The 21252-nt window shown below is 39.4% G+C and overlaps 2 protein-coding genes across 2 annotated transcripts in view; one reads left to right on the top strand and one right to left on the bottom strand.

Annotated features, from left to right (window-relative positions):
• LOC117282085 overlaps window positions 1–18710 on the top strand; it is a 144408-nt gene extending 125698 nt beyond the window's left edge. The window contains exons 4-6 of the mRNA XM_033750358.1: window positions 8863–9199; window positions 10951–11616; window positions 17358–18710. Of these exons, the coding sequence (XP_033606249.1) occupies window positions 8863–9199; window positions 10951–11616; window positions 17358–17921 (1567 nt within the window). The 3' untranslated portion in view covers window positions 17922–18710. The remainder of the gene's footprint in view (window positions 1–8862; window positions 9200–10950; window positions 11617–17357) is intronic.
• The window catches only part of LOC111861385 (autophagy-related protein 16-1), a 616691-nt gene that overhangs the window by 513692 nt on the left and 81747 nt on the right, over window positions 1–21252 (bottom strand). The window lies entirely within an intron of this gene.

Consider the following 21252-nt stretch of genomic DNA (forward strand, 5'->3'; position numbering starts at 1 on the left):
AGAAGTGACAAGAAGACGAGGAAGAAGACGTAAGAAGATGCTGGATGACCTTGGGGACAGAAGAGGATACTGTCATTTGAAGGAGAAAGCTCTAGATCGCATTAAGTGGAGGAATTGTTTTGGAAGAGACTGTGGACCTGTCGTCTTGACAGATTACTGATGATGATGATGATGATGATGATGATGATATGTGTGTATGTGTGTGTGTGTGAGTTTTAAACAAATTGTTTTATTGTGTTTGACAGGTAAAACGAAAACTCACATGTATACAGGATGCATTCCTTAAAGAAAACAAAACTGCTAGATAGCTTTTAGTCCGAGCAAAGAACATGAATAGATAACTAGATCCGAAAGGGTGCTGGCGATGGTATATAACACACAGAATTACTGAGTTTTCGGACTTTGCCCATCGTCCAGTATTCAAAAAACTACAGGTTACAAAGTTTCGGAAACTGGAGAAATTCTGTCGGGTCTTTTAGAAAGAACTAACCTCAATCCAGCGACTGAGGTTAGCTCTTTCTAAGGGACCCAGTAGAGTAGGTATCTCTCCCTCGCCTAAAAAGGGAAAAAGATCCAGTTTCCGAAATGGTGTACTGTTTAGAATACCGGATGATGGACAAAGTTCAAAAACCAAGTAATTCTGAATGCACTGAGGATTTTTCGGACTATGTGGTACTTGGCTCCTTACCTATCCAAAATGATCTAAAAGAAGGAGATGCTTTATCGCCATTACTTTGCTTTAGAATATGCCAGTAGGTAGGTGCAGGAAAACCAGGTGGGACATATCAACTGCTGGTCTGTGCGGGTGATGTGAATCTACTTGGTGATAACATAGATACCATAAAGAGAAAAACACTAAATTTAACTGACGCTAGTAAGAATATTGGTCTAGAAGTAAACACAGAGAAATCTAAGTATATGTTGCTGTCTCATCGCCAGAATGCAGGGAAAAATCATGTATCATGATATAACAATAGGTCACAGATGTTTCGAAAATGTGGCACAGTTCAGGTATGTGGGAACGACTGTAACAAATCAAAACCTGATTCGAGAGGAAATTACGAGGAGACTGAATTCGGGTAATGCTTTCTGCCATTCAGTTCAGGACATCTATCAGCGCACTTTGGTATCATAATGTCACGCAGCATCATTAGCATTCTATTTACAGGCGGGTAATAAGCAGGGGTTTGTAACTGATCCTGTGTATTTAAATAAAAAATCGGGTTATATGTGTACGCACAGTGACATCTAGACGGAAGCATGGTAATTAAACTTTAAGAAAAGAAACAGCAGCAAGTGAGTACAGTTTGTTACCGTAACACAGCTCAATAACCCCCAACAAGGTCGTACTGTGGTCAAGTACGTTCAATGACTGTTGATTTACGCAGATCCGGTCATCCTGCATTACTGTTTAGCAGGTTGCTGCTTCTCTCTTTTGTTCAATCAGACAATCGATCGGTTAGATAAAAAAAAAAGAGGAAACTACAGAGCCCTGAATGCGGAAACAAAGAGTTCCAACGTCAGTCCGTATACTTTATGTATACAGTTCAGCGCAGCTTCCTTCTAGATATTAATGCGTGTTTGATTGCAATGAATCAGCACCTACATTTCAGTTTCAAAACAATTTTGCTCGTTGGACAATTTGTTCTTCTTTTCCTCCTACTTTAAGGCCACTGGACTTGTCCGAGATTCAAAACTAGTAGAATCACCTGTGCAATTCCTTTTTTTTTTTTTATTGGTGCTACAGCCCTCATTTGGGCCTAGACCTACCTCCATGAAACTCTCCGTTTCACTTCGGTTTACTAGATCTTAGACATACGGTACGACTCCTTCGGCGGGTGATCAGCTCGTCGCTGTACACAAACACAGAACAACGCACATAAACATCCATGGCCTCAGTGGGATTCGAACCCACGATCCCGGCTTCCGAGCGAGCGAAGGCAGTACATGCCTTAGACCGCTCGGCTACCGTGACCGGCGTGCAATTCCTTATATAGACCTAAATAAACAGATACAAATTAAGACATACGTAGTACCAAATTAGGTTCCCCGTGGAATAAAGACGCAATACTAAATTACCTTCTGGAATGCATGAAGGTTATGAAGGTCACAGTCACAGAAATTCGTCAGTAGCTCAATTGCTCCGTGGGGGAGAAAAGTAGCCGATGCATAATTTTGTGTGACAGTATGAGATAATAATGTAATAATGTGCTCCATGATATATTAATATTAATAACAATATATACATACGTCCTACTACACCTTTACCCGCATAAGGAGAAATAATAAAACGAACAAAGAAAGATTAATGGTGTTTAAAAACAGGATGCTGAGAACATATTGTCACGTGTATGGGGGTATAAGTGACGAAAATAACGGGTCCTAGGTCGGATGATTGGATTTATTGGCACTTCGGTTATAAGTTCTATTAATCACACTCCTCAAATAATGCTATCGCTGATTTACACAATTTAAAGTTCACCGTTGCACACACACTACTACCAGGTTCCCAAAAGGGAGAGCATTTCTTGTCTAGTTAAATGACTATTAGCTTTTAAACATTCTGTTCCATGGATATTTTTAGTTAATAGAACAAATATTCTGATTAGAATCGTTCGCCCTTAAATTTTTATCTGTTGGATGAATGGAAATAAACGTTCTACAGTCGTAGACGGATCTAAGAATCCGACACGGAAGTGCAGAATTTGCAAATGGAAAGACGCCAAAAGTGACATATTGCCAAAGTGGGGTTATTACTGCATATCTGCAAGTGCCAACAATCTTCTAACTACCGTATTTACGTATGTATAGGCCGCACATTTTTTGCCAAAAATTCAAGAGGAAAACTGGGGTGCGGCTTATATTCGAAATATTCGAAATCACACTTCATTTTAAAAAAATTATATTCATAATTAGTAATACAGGGCGTTCTACTCCTGAAATAATATTCCAAGAAAATTATTTTTTCTATAATTTCTGTCTGAAAATTGTGCTGCGGCCTATACACGCACGCGGCCTATAGATGCGTATCTGGAAAAAAAAAATTAATATTCTGATGAAGATACTCCAAACTGCAGCTGAAACTGCCTGGAATAATTTGACTCTTAACAGCCGTTTTCTCAGAAAACGAAGACCCAGGTAATCATATTTCTAGAGCTGAGATGGCTTACAGAAACATACGCCAAATAACGGACCGTGTCCATGTGTGTATATATACACTGGTTTTTACCGTCGACACAACAAAATTACAAAATACTCGTAATTCGTTCACACTTTTATCGTGTTAACTGTATGTTTATTTTTGTTAAAATACAATTTCGCTAAGTGTTTCGGCTTTTCATGAAGCCACCATAAGGCGATACATTCTACAAACTTAAATTACTGCGTCTGTAATTTGTATATTCATCCACTTATTACAGTTTTGTCCACTATTACGACTGAATCCTAATATCTGTTTGTCTGTTATTTTGCTGTGTACAAATGTAATTATTAATTTAAAATATCTTAATATTAATTTTATGATTTGTTTAAAATTAAAATAAATTAAGCTAATTAAAATTGAACTAACTATAAATTAGTGTGCATGTATCTACACACAGCTGTGTTACGCAAATTTCTACGTGAACGTGTTATGTTGTGCGTTGCGTCGATTGTTGTGTGCGGCGTCCGTTTACCTTTCAGCATCTCCATCTGAATATATCAGCCGAGCTTCATATAATGTAAAATGTTGACTAGAATAACATCCACCACAAGAAAGCAGTCTGACATTTCACACCGACGGTACTTCCACGCACTGTAATACGAAAAAAAAAAATAAAGGTCACGTTTAAATGCATCATTGAAAGGGAGCGATAAACATCGTCTTAACATATGAATTATATATAATTTGAGGGGCTAGTAAGCTGTTACTTTCAATTTTAATAAATAACGACTGTAATAATTGTTACAAATATTCTATACAAGGAGTCGCTAACCTTACGCGGGTGACGGACAAGTAGGAGAAGCTTGTATTTATTGCTGACACCGCATGAAGTTATGCGAATTTATTGCACGCTGTGTTATTACACCATGAAATTTTCCAAAACCCCGTTCTTACTCTATCTCACAAGAATACCTGGGGGAAATAACTAATTTTCTTTGTACATATCACTGTTATTTTCAACGAACCTCTCGATTAGTCTAACACGCAGACTTAATCTAAATATTTATATTACTTTGACAGTGGACGCAGATTTCGTTCCTACATAAATAATCACCATATTATTTGCGATCATCAGCCGACAACTGAGGAATTATTATGAATATTTTTAATTTCTCACGAGCGCACCAAGACTCCCGTCGCCATACCTGGTCTATATTATGAAGAACAGCGTTAGGGCCGTTACCACGTCAGAAGTTCACAAAAGCGGCCACAGCCAACAGCTGGATTTCGTATTCATTTTAATGAAATCATCCAGTATCTCATATTTATTAATAATAATAATAATTCAATTCAATTCAATTCTTGGTTTTATTTACGTGCTGTACTCAACAGCTGGTAGCCAATTACAGAGTCAGCACGAGGACACAATATACAGAGAGACTGATGAAAATAGTACAAAAATTCAATTACAAATATGCACAATTGAAAGAACATAATTAGATGTTAGAGACGAAACCAAGCAGTGTCTAAGTAAAACATATGTCAAAGGTACTACAGAAGTAAATATATTAATGAAGAAGTGACAACAAGTGTCATGCAAACAGTAACATGAACAAATTAAATAGACACATTTTTTAATAATAATTACAATAATAATAAATATAAGAATAATAATAAGAGAAATTAATTATATTTTAGGACTGAGAAATGAGATGTTTAGATAATTAATTGAGAAATAAATCTGATGCAACTATAAGAACAATTAAATAGTTAGATTTTTTAAACTTATTTTAGAATTACTAAAAATGTCTAAAGAATTACACACTAAATTAGCAGCAGAGACACATCTGGCTGACGGGCAGTGACTAGAGGAGCAGCAGAACAGGGAAAAATTACGGATGTTCCGAGAGGGAGCTCGAATACCAACTGTTTCTAGGACCGAAGGACAGTTTTTGTCACCTTTAAAAACACATATTAGGAACAAGGCGTCTATGTGGCGACGCCTAGTGTGGAGTGATCGCAGATTTAACATATCAAGCATATTGATGTAATGATACTCCGTGTCATGAAAAAATCGGTTGTGGCAAAGTGCTGCGAATTTTCTTTGTATACGCTCAAGTTTATTAGAGTCAGTGTTGGTCACAGAGTTCCAAACCACAGAAGCGTACTCTAATTTAGATCTGACAAGGGCAGAATATAACGTCATTAGACTGTCTAAGGTGGAAAATGAGAAAGTGATAGTACGAATTAAGCCTAATAATTTTAAGGCATGCAAAAATAAATAATTTACATGTTGATGAAAGTAAAGTTTGGAATCAAAATATACTCCTAAGTCTTTAATGCAGTCAGCGCGAAGTATGACAGAATTACCCAACCTATATGGAAAGTTCAAGGCAGTAGTTTTCCTGGTAAAGGAAATAATATAATAATATTATTATTATCATCATCAATATCATTATTATTATTATTATTATTATTATTATTGCTCTACAGTCCTCTATTGGGCCTTGGACGATATTTCTTCAGTTTCTTCATCCTATACACAGTCGGGAGGACTCGCTGGACGGGGGATCAGCCCGTCGCAGGGCCTCTACCTACATACATAAAACGACAAACACAGAAAAAAACACATACAATACAGACACTCATGTCTTGAGCGGGATTCGAACCTGCGATTTAGCGTTCGAACGAGCGAAGACAGTTCATGCCTTAGAACGTGCGGCCACTGTGATTGGCATGTCAAATGTATTTATTATACTCAGAATACAGATCATCGAATGGACGGGCAATTAGTGAATAATGAATTAGAAATGACGTAACAGGAAGCGGGAGTGGCTATTTAAGGTACTATTCCAGCACTGGCCTGGAGGAAATGAGAAACGACACAAAAAAAAATCAGAACAGGCGATATTCCGGTCGAGGTTCGAACATGGCAGTTCATGAAAACAAGCCAGAAGCGTTTCTAGCTGTTCCATCTTTCCCTGTCCTGCCAAGAATGTTTCTTGTTAAGAACAGAGCATGATTTCCTTCGAGAAATCTGCTTCAAAATCCACTTTGCTGTCGAACAACGGGACTTTAATTAAACTGAATTACTGTGAATGTTGTACTCGCGCATTGATATCGCTCCTGGATGTATGTGTGAAATATGTGTATATGTGAGATGCAATGTTATCTGGCTGGGATGCACTTCCTTGTCAATAATGTATTAAATCGCTGCCTGCCCANGGTGTTAACCGACGTTTCGGAGGAACGTATCGCCTCCATCTTCAGGGTAGAAGAAAAGTATAAGAAATCTGCAAGCGACAAGACCGTGAGAACGGTAAAAGCGTCGGTTAACACCACATATACACGGTGCCAAATCCCAGAAGCCTGCTTTCTTCATATGAAATGTGCATTTAATTCTTTCTGTGGAAGTTCATGTTGATAAAAAACAGATCAATGATCTGACACGGCAAGATATGCGAGGTCACAAAGGCGGAAAATAGAACGAAAACGGAAGAACCAGTGTTATAAACGTGACAGCTCTGACACTCACGGAAACGTATCACCAGGTGTGGGAATATTATCGCAGATGGTGACTGCGGCACGTCAGCACTTGGTGAGCCGTGGAAAATCAGAAGTTTCGCGATTCCATGCGGTCTACTGTTGTCCGTGCCCCAAACAATATCTCATAAGAAACGTGATATGAAACACGACAATGTACTTCTCTGCATTTCGCGTAAACAACGTTTTAAAAATGCTACGTTGCGCTGTATGCCTCTTTTTTTTTTCAATAATCTGCAAACCAGAATGAATTCTTTCGCCCGCGTTTATTCCGCTTCTACCGACCAGCAAGAGCGCATAATTTATCAAATGACGAATGCATGTCTATTGAAGTGTGAATTTCACTTCGGTACGTGCCTTCTGTGTGCGGAAGACAGACAACACGTCCTACTTGAATTCCGGAAAGAAGTGACAAGAATTTACAGAACGTAGAGACTAAAACTCCCATTTCGTATTCTGGAAATCACGGCTTCACGACAGGAAATTTTGACTCAGGTATCCCGTGTTTTTCTTTAGTCTCGGAATGCAAATGCTGAAACAGTACAATGACCACGGCAGTTTCCATGCGCATCCGAACAAATTCAGCATTCAAAATTCCTTCCCTGTCGGCGTTATATAACCTCAGCAGCACCGTCACATAAATTAGGACATAAGGATAGGAATTGTTGTATTCTCGTAAACAATTAGAAACAAAGCAGGCGTTCTAAGAAAACAAAATGAGGATTTCTCAACAACTCTTCCCTCATAAATATCATAAATCGAAAGTATTACATAAAATACAGCCAAGATAAATATTCGGTTCATAAAAGGAAAGATATGGGTGGGAAATTAACATTTCATAATGCGAATTTCGGCTTCGTTAATCAAATTTCCTAGTGCAACAAATTAGATATAATATATTACAATTTTATAATTCTGCACGAACGTACAAGCATGCTATTCTGTGGAGCAACAGAGTTACACAATTCGATAAATAGTTTACTCTTCAGATAATGAATACTGTATTAAGAAATACCATTACTGCAGTTGCGTCATCGAAAAATGTGGTAGTTTCCAATTTAAACAAAAAAGTTAGGAACTGTAAGCGCAGTATAACAATTCTGGCGTGTTCGCTCTCCCTTGCTTAATTAATTCTCAAGAAACTGGGATTATCTATAACAAAGTAATGGTTGTGGTAGCACGTCCAATTATATTTTAATTAAATAGACCTGTATATTTATATAGATGCAAACTTCTAAATTTAGGTGCGAGGAATATGGTTTAATTATAATCTAGCATAGGAGACGTACAGGCCAGAATTTAGCTTCCGGTTTCACGGCGGTAATGAACAATGGGGTACGTGGCGTCGAGATAAATTAAGATTATTATACCTACAACTTTTATATGGGATATTATTTATATTTTAAGAATGACGTCTTCTGGGATGTGGCGACGTGAAGATATAGTTTAAAGCGACGTTTCGGAGGAATGTATCGCCTCCATCTTCAGGGTAGAATAAAAACAAAGAAAATCTACGACCCAGAAACCAGCATTCTTCATTGTGACAGCAATGAAAACCTCAAATGCTACATTTATATTTTAGTATAGTCTCTGACGTCATATCTGACGGATTTAACGCAACCTGAATCTGTACTAACGGTAATGCATATAGATGAATAACTAATTACTATAATTATAAATTTAAAGTTCTTGCTAACCTCGTCCAATAGGCCTAGACCTTTGAAGCAACCAGGCCTCTAAATAATCCCACTTTCATAACTGATCAGATGTTTAGCTTGTAAGAGCGTCTTCTGAGGAACGCCATATCTGTAAATCTATATATCTCATTTATGATTTGTTAAATTACGATGTCAATAGCTCAGGCTACACAGAGTATAGTAGCAAGATGATTAGTAAATAAAGAGCTGAAAGGGACATGAAAAAGAATGTGGCATATTTAGGTACTATGCCACACTTGACAGAAGTCACCGAAGAAAATCATGTAACACCTGAGTCAGGATAGTAGTCTTTGGGGCGAAATTCGAACCAAGAGCCTCCGGAATAAGAAGCAGGGGAGTTAGCCACTCGATCGCAACGTTTCGTCGTATCCCTACGTTAATTACTAGCAACTTAACGGATTATTGCAAAAACAACTGACACGAGAGAGGCTTTTAATTGATATTCTCTTCCTGTGCCAGGTCGGCCAACTACAACAACGCCACGAGAGAATGCAGTCTGTCAGACATGGACCGCTTGACAGTAGCAGGTTCCGGGGCTTTCCGTTCAGAGCCCGATACGGAGTATCTGGAGAACAACTGTGTTGAAGAACCCATCAAATTATGTGAGTTCAAGAAGCTGAGTGGTCGCATCCTCAAGACTGTGGACTCGGTATACCAGGATGTCGGTTCTGCAGATGAATGTCGCGAACTCTGCCTCAATTCGCCCTTCCGCTGTCACTCCTACGACTACGGTGACACTGGCGAGATGGTCTGCAGACTCAGCCATCACTCGCGCGCCACACTCGCTGACATACAGGTTAGTTACCTGCCTACTATCACGGACATCAAAGTTTCACTTTGTGTTTACAGAGCATGTCACATACATAACGAGCTCTGCTCTTTGAGCCTTGTGGTCGTGCTGGAACTGATGGTTCTACAGTTCTGCATGCACATTAAACAAAAATCCTTATTTTAGTATTGCAAGTAATAATGTACTGATTAAGTGGCCCAATTAGTCTTTTAATTACCAATACGTTTCTTTTCTGAATCGGTTAAGACAATGATTAAATCGTTTCCAACCATATATGATATAAACTCCGTCCTAAGTGCAACAATATATTGTAGGTCTTTCGTCTTGCTTTCTTCTACACTACATGTTTCGGCCGCAAACGGCCATCATCAGGTGTATACACTCACGTGGCTGTCACACTGCACCCAGTTTAAAATTAAAAACATACAGGTCTTCCCAATTGTTCCCTTCGTCGCTGCTAACAGGATCTACTTCGCTGATATTTGTCTGATTCGTACCTCATCTTTGCCACCCACATACGTCAATTTTGACCTTCATGAACTGGCACTTTTAAAATCTTCAGTTCCAATTTTAAAAATTCTTTAAATTTTTTTTTTCCCAAAATTTTAAATTTAAAATTTAAAATTCTCAGGGTTACTCGCCCCACGTTTGTAGTGCTGCAGCGGCTACTTCTTGTTTTCAGCACTGTACAGGTGTTATTCTGTGTAGGCTCCCTGTGTGCGTGCCGCAAGACGAGAGACCTACAATATATTGTTGCACTTAGGACGGAGTTTATATCATATATCGTACAGAGTGCAACAGGATGCTTAAATATAATACTGTTTCCAACCACATGACAAATTGCTCATTAAATGTTTCAAAGAACTGTTCTATCCATGGCACGCACATTTAGTACTGTCATTTCTTACAATTCAAAATGTTTACCATCGAGTTTCTGCTACACAGCATCGACATTTCTGCCCACGGAGCTTCTATGTACTTCCTAATTGAAAAGCATTCCACGCTCATGCCTCAGCTTCACGCGTCAAACTGCACGTTTATTAGTCATTTAATAAAAAGAAGAGATTATTTTTCATGATAATTTATTAGCAATATAAACTGAGTTTATAATGGTTCTCCTATAATAAACTGAAAACTGACACATTTAAAACACAAATGAAAAGTTGCCAGTGCAAAAGCGCGCAAATAGCTAGCCCAAGGAACCCAGCGGCAACCTATTAAAACTGGAACGAAACATATTCGAATTATGTCTTTTCTCCGTGCACTTAGGCTTAGAAATATAAATTAATCAGCCGTAAAATAACGTTATGGAAAACAACGCTTTTGAGTTACATTTTCTTTTGCTGGGTTTAAAACTTTCTTACTTCGTATTATGCAGCCCTCGATTTATTTAAAGCACGAAAGCGAGACATGAATTGAACATTTAACAGTTTTACATTGATAACGACGTGTGGCCCATGAATCCTACCTAAGCAGGTGATATGGCCCGCCAGGTAAAACTGACAACCTTTGTACTACTAGTCAACATAACAACCCCGAGGTAAATGGGTTATATGTCAGGGTGATAAGTCTCTACATGAAGACTTCATGGCAATACTTCGACCATATTCGACGTTCTGAATGTAGGCATATTTCCTTACACGACAGTGATCTTAAGATTCCTTATCTTGCAATAGCATAAACGAATGGAATACAACTCTTCTAGTCTAGTACAAGCCTAGCAACATTAAGAAATATGTTTATATTCTTCCTTACAGGATCCATATCTGGAAGTACCCGAGGCATCGACATACGAGCTTAGCTCCTGTTACAATGTCAGCATTGACTGCCGATCCGGTGACATGGTGGCACGTATCAAGACCAGCAAAATGTTCAACGGCAAAATCTACGCCAAAGGCAGTCCCAATTCCTGCGTGGAAGACGTTCGTGGAAGTCTTGAATTTGAACTAAAGATGGCGTACGATGATGTTGAGTGCAACGTGAGACAACAGGGCCTTGGCCGATATCTGAACGACGTTGTCATCCAGCACCATGATACCATCGTGACGAGTTCCGATTTGGGTTTGGCAGTCACATGTCAGTATGACCTCACCAACAAGAGCGTCTCCAACGAGGTTGATCTTGGTGTGAGAGGTGACGTACGTCCTGCATTGTCTGAAGAAGTGATAGTGGATTCGCCCAACATTGCTATGAAAATCACGCATCGTTACGGCGGAGAACTGCTCCCATCAGCAGAAGTTGGCGACCCTCTCACCCTCTGGTTCGAGATCCTGGATCGCAACAGCCCATACGATATGTTCGTCAGAGAACTTGTCGCTATGGACGGAGTAGACTCCAGTGAGATTGTGCTTATCGATTCTGATGGCTGCCCAACTGATCACTTCATCATGGGACCAATCTACAAGTCTGCAGATTCCGGCAAGGTACGGTAAATGATTTAAACCGTTTAATATTACCGAGACAAGAAGCAAATTGCACACTGTTTCACAGTTACATCATATTTGAATCGATATACAGTGTTTCGAGGTATGGCTCAGACGAAAGTCAGGGCCTCTTTCTCCAATTATTCTTTATTCTTGATTTTTTTAATGACACTTCCAGCCGCTCAGATTGGTCAGCGTCGAATGATGGGATGATCAGCGAATCATCAACCGGAAAGGATGCCGTGACATAATTTAAGGCATTGTCCTGCTAATTAGTTAAAGGAACTCAAGAAGAACACGAAACCATCGATCATGACAGCCGGCTTCTGGGAGGACATTGAGTTCCGGACCTCCCGAATACGAATAAGGAATTTGCCAGTACCTAATGTAGAGATCATATCTATTTCATTGCTAGGTAAATTCTGAATTTAAAAACAAATCACACTATGTGTTTTACATAAACAGAAATATCACAATTTACTTACACGTTTCATCTAACTACTCAGGAAACAAAACTAGATAAAAAACAGGGCATAACTATAGCATATTTTTCAATTAGCTCCACAATAGTCAAAGACGAAATCCATTAGGAAATCATGTGCATTGTACCTTACCGCATAAACGGCTACTGCAACAGGAAAGAACTAGAAGTGACGCATGAACACTCACCTGCAACAGAGACAAAATTAAATCATATAAAAACAATTCTATAGAGTTACCTGGGATCGTCGTCCCTACCTAAATGGAAGTAGCAAGTCTCAATATCTTGTATGAATTATTTTAACTTTAGAACCCTCAACCACTTTCAATAAGAAAGATCGCTAAATGGGCTCAAACTGTCTTCATTTTATACGAGCTTTCTATATACCCAACATGGGGGAAAAGCACCCCGCAGGTACTATCTTATATACGTTTTATGTGTCTCTGATAACATGAAGATACTTGTTCCCCTTCATGAACCTATCACAAGGAACAAGGAAAACAGTTTTATTATTTAAGAGTTCCTTCTTCTGGGATATAAAGACGTGTAGTCAGTTGAAAGTCAACCTACGTGTCGGAGGAACATGTCGCCTCCATCTTCAGGATCGGAGACTAAGCCAAGAAAGAAACCAACGTAGGTGTTTTTGTAGTAAGCAGACTGGTTTTTTTCTTAGTTTATTCTTCGACCCTAAAGATGAAGGCGACATGTTCCTCCAAAATGTCGGTTGACTTTCAACGAACTACAGGGCGTTATATTCCAGAAGACAGAATTCTTCATAATCGCAGCTGTAAGAACCTCAAATCCTACAGTTTTATTTTGGTACCAATGATCAAATTCTATCCACTTTGCAACAGTTATATGAGTATGAGCGAAACACAATATAAAACAAATTTCACTGCCAGATTTTGTAGATTTTCTAAAGAACCCGTGAAGTAGAACATTAAATAGATGAACCATGTATGTGTGTGTGTGCGTACGCACGCACACAAACACATCGGCTTCAAAGGATGTATGGCTTCAAATCCGCCATTGCTGTGAGACAACCTGACGCGGACCGGAATTATCTTGACCCAAAAATTGGTTAATGTAAGGCAACAAATTGAAATTTGTATCCTACAGAAATCTTAAAGTAAGTCTAAATGCCGATTTCATGTTTCAGGTTTAGTCTTTCCGAAGCTAAGAAACACAGAAAATTGTTTTCTCTGCTTATGTGAAATTCGCTACAAACGAAACTCTCGAGTTCATCCCTGCTTTGTGAGATTAAAAATACATACTTCTGTTAATGTCATAACGTACGAATTGAAAAAGTTTCTTTTGAAATGAAATATTCATACAGAATACACGAGAGAACAAATGTCAACGCTGTTACGATTAAATACTGCAGAAAGCACTGCACATAAAAATAGGATATTAAATTTAAGTGAAAGCCCAAACGTCGAGTCGAATTAGCGCATATTAGTGTAAAGACATCATAGATTTCATAAGCCTTCACCAGGCTGTAAGGTTATAATAATGAAAGAATGTCACAATCAGGTTGGATACGAGATTAGTGTAATTTCGTTGGCTGCAACAAAACTGCGCGCTTTATTGGAATACTTCAGAACCTATGATCACAACCCCGTATTTCAATTGCAATGTTTGAAGAAGAACGTACATAGTAAAACATAAGTCTGGAATATTTAAAATTTAAAAAGATCTATAAGCACCTTCCTGAATGAGATCACACAAGCAAATGGAAATAACATAGTTAAAAAGTTCATAGGAAAACTCGTGTTACGCAACAGCGATAACCCCACGTTCGATGCAACCAAGAACAAGGGACAAACATGCTACCTTAAGTGACTCCTGATATGAAATTAACCATTTTAATGAACCTGGAAGATGGTGGGTTTGAAGTGGTCAAGAAAAAGATGAATGTCACAAAAGCACAACTGATGGGTCCTGGAGGTAATACGTATCATTTAGGTAATCTTAATATAATGATACAAAAAACAGTTATTGTCAGTGGGCAAATGATACTGTGGACTCAGGTAGGCTGCAAGAGAATGCCGGGAACAAGAACACATGAGGCGGACAGAAACCTTCTCACTGCCTTCACAGGAATATTATTCGTGGGTTTTAACTACAAGCCACGGTGAATGAACGAACTGACGCTATCAGAAATTAGTTGAGACTCGTCCGTAACGGGTAAAATCAATCATCGAAGTAACGCAAGTGGAGATGCCCTTACAGGTAGCAGTGCACTTCGTACGCACTACAAGAGTGTCCTGACACAGGACAGGATACTGATCATTAAAACAGTTGAGCTCATAATACATGACAATAAAACAGTCATTCGTATCAGATAATTTACCTTCGCTAGTAAAAACAATTAACACAACTGAACACTGTCATTTGTAGGCTATAACTGAAAGAAAGGAAACCATGCTCCAACAAGAAAGACACTGTGGATGGACGGACCGTAGATTATTTAACTACGCTGCACCCACTGAGGCGTTGTTTACAGTCGAATGATATGGTACGTTCGCGTTAGCTGAATTTAAAAAGGCTGAGAAGGAAACAGTCGCGGCCAAGACATTCGCCTGGAGCAACCGAGGAAAATAACGAAGACCTGAGTCAGGACAGTCAGTGTCCCGGCCGAGATTCGAACTGGGAAGAACCAGAATACAAGTCAAGAAGCGTTAAGTCGCGTGAGTAACACACTTGCCTCTAATTCTGGAGATCTCGACCGGGAGACCAGCTATCCTGACAGGTTTGAAGCGTTTTCCCTCAATTCGTCCTGGCAAATTCCGAAATAGTACTTCAAAATAGGCCACGACAGCTTCCTTTACATCCTTTCCAATTCGCTACTCACTAATCATCCAACCATTCGACGATTTATAGCGGCGAATTACTGACAGCGACGCTGAATACAAGTAGCAGCACAACCCGACTACAACGATAATCGTGTCACCAAAAACTGGCAAGTCACAGGAACATTATTGATTTTAATTTTGCTCAAGGGGTGAGACTGAGTCCACCTGGTATTGCGGCCACTGTTTGGCCTATCGTACCAGCCCCGGATGATAGATGATGAGTGTGGAGCAGTGGGTGGAATGAGAATTGGCAGGGGAACCGAAGTACTTGGAGAAAACCTTCCCCAGTGCCACTTCGTCCACCACAAATGCCACATGACCTGACCTTGGATCGAACCCGTGCCGCCGCAGTCAGAAGCCGGCGACTAACCGCCTCAGTTATGGCACGGGCAAGTCACATGAACACTCAAAAATGTTTTATTTCATAGTTACTGCAGTACAGTAGCCGAGCAAATTATTACCCCAGTGGTTTTCCCGTCATTGCACTTCTCACTCAAAAGCAGGAATGGTCTTTTGCAGAGCGCGTCGATCAATGCTTCTATCCCGATGAAGTGTTGTTCAGGATGGAGTGGGGCTAGTACAACCTGAAGCAGCATCACAGGCTTAACATGGTGGACTTTAATAATTAATAAAGTAAATGAAGTACTCTGGAAATAAACTATCCGTGAAGACTGTCGCGTTTCTAAAATAGCGATACGGCATTGCACTAACATCGTGCCTTCAAAACAACCGACGTACAGTGAAAGGAATATGCACAACATGAAATTTAAGTGCATTCATAAGAATCTAATCAACATGCCAGCGAAAGACAGGAAGTCATTCTGGCTGCGAGATGCGTCTCTTCAATACACTACAAATCAAACAGTCCCAGAATTTCACGCAATGATAATTCTACGAGGTTCCCTGAATGTTACTGTTAATCACCGATTCATTTTAAAAGTATTGTTTTTGACATTGTCTGTATCCAAGGTATATCCGACACACACGACGTTTCATAATTAACATTAAGATTAAAGCAAAAACTAACAAAAATGTCAGTATAATGACAACTAGTCACTTCAAGTTGGGAGCAGAACCGACACTCGACTCACCACGTGTATAAATTACGCCTCAGACAATAAATAATGTCGACATATCACTGATATTCTACAAAATATAAAAACAACACGTGTTTCGTGATTCCCCCCGTCTGTGCTTTCAGACTGCGATGACAAGAGCACTTAAGACGATGTCGCTTTAAACTATCGGTGCCACGGATACCAACATAATTGCGGCCCGTCGAAATACCAAATGCAGATGTTAATTTACCATACTTGAATTCTAGCATAACCTCGAAAGCTTGCCTCTTGAAATGTAACCCCCCCCGCTGTACTATTCATGTTCAGCACCGGCGGCAGTTGGTATAAGAAATGTGGGGCACCGTCTTATCAAAAGCAGAAAGTTGTAAGTGTATAAGTCGCCAATTCTGCACGTCAGCTTCTCGCCCTACGCCCTTTACGCCGTATACGTGTCAATTCTATGCTCACTGTATCTAGAAATGCTTATGTTGAACTGAACGCACGTTTCAATGTTGAGAAATCGCAACATGAAAAATAAATAATTTTGTGGCACATAAAATATAATAAATTTCCCAATTGGAGTAACCTAAAAATTTGCGCTCGCAAATCATAATGTACTGGATAACTGATATTTCAATTCATTGCATGTATTAATAAGTTTCTTTTGCCTAATTTCCTACTGTTCGTAAAGGGACGTAGGATCATGGTGCGTGTATATTTGTGTATACTCCACTAATAGCGTTTGTAGTAAAGGCCAATATCATTCAAACTGGGTTTCAATATCATGTCATTGTAGACTATTAAGAGTTCAAAGACATGTCAGATCGTCGTTCTGGTTCAACAAGATGAATATACGTTCTACAAATTCAAAAGTAGGTAAAATTGCCCATAAAGCATATTTATGCTGGACCCGACTCACTTTTAAAAACTTTTCCTTCGTCTTCACTTCACGGTATAAGCAAAAGCATGTTCAGACTGCTCACACCCATTTCATCTTCTCCAAGCTCTTCTCAATCCCGCCGTCCTTTTCGCTTTTATTGCAGAATATGTTTCTGTATTCTTTTTTCACCCATTCAAACTAGATTGCTTATTCAATTCTGTTTGTATTCATCCATTTTATTTTATGCTGTTTTCAACTGTGTCCTAATGTCTGAGTTTCCAATATGATCTAGTTTAGCGTAGCCTTTAATGATCGGAAGTGTCTCACTTCTACTGGCCGTATTCCATTTATTTTCCTTCAGTTCAGTCAAATAAAGCAAAGCAGATACTATGGTAACCTTCCCACTCAAAACATTTGAATACTACAACACTTCACTCTTGGAAACTAATTCTATATTCCCGTTTCAGGTTTTGTTATCGCATTTCGACGCCTTCAAGTTTCCCTCATCTGAAGTGGTGCAATTCCGCGCCCTGGTAACACCCTGCATGCCTACGTGTGAGCCGGTGCAGTGCGACCAGGAGGACTCATCTGGTGAACTTCGGTCTGTACAATCCTTCGGTCGCCGACGACGTCGCTCCACCAGTACCAACAGCGCAGGATCCAGTGTTCGTGAAGACATGTTGCTCGTTCAGTCTATCCACATCACCGACAAATTCGGTTTCGATCGGTCGGCAGCAAGGAAGTCCAACATGACCACGCCTACAAATGACAACAGTGCTATCTTCATCAGCGACACGACGACGGGAGCGTTCTGCATCAACGTAGCGGGCATTATCGTGGCCGGAACAGTATTTCTAGCGGCACAGCTGGCAGTTATTGCAGCCTGGACCTTCGTATGGCAGCGCCGGAGAAAGTTTATGAAGCACAATCAGGACGCTATGTCGGCAAGCGTCAGTATCCCGGGGATCAACGTCGCACGCACCGACAGTCTCTGCAAGCTTTACGACACAGGGTATGCCAGACGCTTCTGAGAACATGTCAACCAACCACATTCGGTAGCCATCTACTTTACTGTCGTAGCTGTAACTTAAACTATTACAGTACGACAATGCTTGACTCCAAAATTAAGAATTTTCTTTACATGATTTAAAAAAGCCCAGCCTTGCAGAAAAAAAGCGTAATGTTGAAAGTATTTCTTAATCAGCCACTGCTTCCCTGTGTAACGGAGACCATGACTGTCTCCTCAACTGTGTAAGGTAACAACAAAATACACTAAGCCAGTTGTTCATTAATCCAAAGTTCCACGGAAAGTTCCACCATAGAGTTTCTATCGTTTTTATCACATCCCGAAAGAAGGCACTGTTGAAGATGGATATCATACATACAGAGAAGTTTAATATATATGAACGTGTTTGTTTGGAGTCCAAGCAGTTCACCCCACACAGCGATTCCTATAATTCACGTAACTTTCCACTAAATGCTACATTAATTTTAATCGCATCATATATAAGGGGAGGCAGCCATTATCTCACACACGAAACCTCTTTCCATTTATATTCATGAAATGAACATACTGTATCAATAATTCGGATACGTATATCTCAAACTGTCCACCAGTGATCGGTACAGCCACAATAATCATTGTTTACAGAAAAGAGGTCGCCACAAAGTGGTCATATTTTGAAGCCTTTCGTGCAGTAGAGATGATTCATGAAATAAATTACTCGCGTTTCAACAGTCGCTCACTTGTGAATATCATTAAGATCTAAAAGTTTGAGACGACGGTACATCAGTACAAATATTGTGTTTCTGGGCATTATCCATCGTCCTGTCTTTATTTAAAAACCGTCCTGTTTATTTCAAAACACAACGTTTCGGAGACTAGATCTTGTCTCTGTCTTCAGGTAAAACCTACTCAGTTGGGCACAATCGATAGTCAGGAGACAGGGACTAGCTCTATCGATTGGGCCCAACTGAATAGGTTTTACCTGAATACGGAGATAGAATCCAGTCTCCGAAACGTTGTGTTTTGAAAACTAAACAGGAAGGTTTTTAGATAAAGACAAGGCGACGGATAGTGTTCAAAAACATAATATTTGTGTGCATGTCATATTAATTTCTTCACTATAAATATCACGAAGTAGTAGCAACGTTCTAGGAAACAAAACGAGTATTATAATTCGTTGATGATGAAACCCTGTTACAATTTTACTTACATGTTAGGAGAGAGACTCAAGCATCCCTTAACAAATGTGTCACAAGACAAAGTTCTACTGACTTGCAGAAACCAATCTCGGCTGACAGAACCAAGTATTGCAATGGAATAAAACTTCCAGAACAGCGTAACCATTTTAAAGTTTCCCTGTCTAAAGAATACATGCTGTAAATAAGAAATGGGATAACACATTCATGCCGCAGAACAGCAAATGTTGAGGCATATTGGGGCATGGTGAAGGCTGGTATAGGATTCAACGGTGCTAACCATATGAAGAACACAGAACTGTCCTCTTAATTATTCGCTAACGAACTGGAACTCAAGTCGAGAAGAGCTATTGTAAAGAACTGCTTACCTTCACAAAGCTGTTTTTGATTGTGAGTTCAGCAGCTAATCATAACTTTATTAATGTTTCTGATGCCATTTTTTTTTTAACTTTTAGTAGTCGATATTAAGTAGTTTGTGTACAACACTTCAACGATAATGAACCCATATGTCGAACATTCAGAGCGACTCAACACTTACTGTGAGAGCTCATTAAAACTGCATTTTCCTGCAGCGATGCAAGCTGCTATATGAGTAAATATGTTTATTCCTTCCAAATAAAAAAAAAAAAGAGCATTCCAGCTCCCTCTTCAGAAGCATATACCGATGTCTGTAACACGTTCTGCTAACTGGGAACTTTCAATTAGTGACAAATAAGTGCTTTCGTACAGATATATATCCTCACTAATACATCGACATGGTAGGAGACGAGGACGACCGGTGTGTGTATGTGACGTGTGAATGAATGTACGTTTCTGTCACATGAATAATTGTTTTATTTAACGTTAAATGGCCTCATGGTTTTCTTCTGCTTGTCCTCGCCTCCGAGGTGGGAGTTTTAAAGCAACTATACAGGGTAACATAAATATTTCGTGACCTTCGTTGTGGTTCCTGAACACGTGTGTCACTGGGGTGCCAATATGTGTTATATAGCTACAATGTTCATGGCATTTACTATGTTCATATTACACAAACATTGATATGGAGAGTAAAATCACGAAATAAACTCCCTGTAAGCTAATTTAAAAACCCACAAGTGCAGTCGAAACTGAAAAGAGAAAGGGTCTTGTGCCCAAATATATAATCAGAGCTTATTCTGAGACGGATACATGGCATTCTAGCCATCAAATTATTGTCTGGTATTAATTTTTGTGTTTTACTTTGTAATCACTAATAAAATAAACGTAATCACTACATTTCTTTTATACACATGCTTATGAAACTGATCTTTGTAAATACCATGGCTGAGAAAATAAACAGTTTCTTAAGAAAAAGTATGCAATGTCAATTTAATAAAATATCAACGAAAAAATGAATTATGAATGACTCAAATATTTCTACCCTTGTGGAATACTTTACATTCACTTTCTGGGGTAGGGCAAGGTACATATTTTGCCACGTTCTGACCTTTACCACCAACTGCATATATAGAGAGGTTACATTCGCTCAATGGTCTACTCGGACGAATGGTTAGTACGTACATCGAGGTAATGAGGCTCACCACGGGTACACAAACAGCCCTCGAGGGTCAGAATCAATTTTAAGCGATGAACTGCGTAGGACTGGCTTGAAGAACGGCATATTTCAACGATTATTGTACGCACAGAATGTTACGTTTAAAGAAAATAATTTAGGAACACTGAATTGAAAATAGTTCAGTCGGGGGAATAGTTATCTTCCCTTTACATGATTATTTTACAAACCAATGAATGAAATGTTTACAGCAGTAAAATAATTCGGAAACACGACCAATATGACGACAATCATCAACGTTGAAAATTGGCCGTCTTCCATGCGACTGTATGGCTGGGAAGTTTACAAGAGATGACGATCACCGAATGGCGAGCCGGACAGAAATACACCATTTAATTCATAAACTATTTAGTTTCATTAGACATATCTTACGGACCGCCTCTGTGTCTAGTGGTCAGAGTTCCTGGCTACAGATCCAGAGGTCCGGGTTCGATTCCCGGCGCTACCAGATTTTCTGAGAAGTAGTGGGTCTGGAACGGCGTCCACTCAGCATCGTGAGGAGCTAGTGCAAGGAAAAAGCGAAATTAACGGCCGTGGGGATTCGTTGCGCTGGCCACGAGACTCTCTAT

This window comes from Cryptotermes secundus, unplaced genomic scaffold, assembly GCF_002891405.2.
Source record: "Cryptotermes secundus unplaced genomic scaffold, Csec_1.0 scaffold16, whole genome shotgun sequence".
Classification (NCBI taxonomy): Eukaryota; Metazoa; Arthropoda; class Insecta; order Blattodea; family Kalotermitidae; genus Cryptotermes; species Cryptotermes secundus.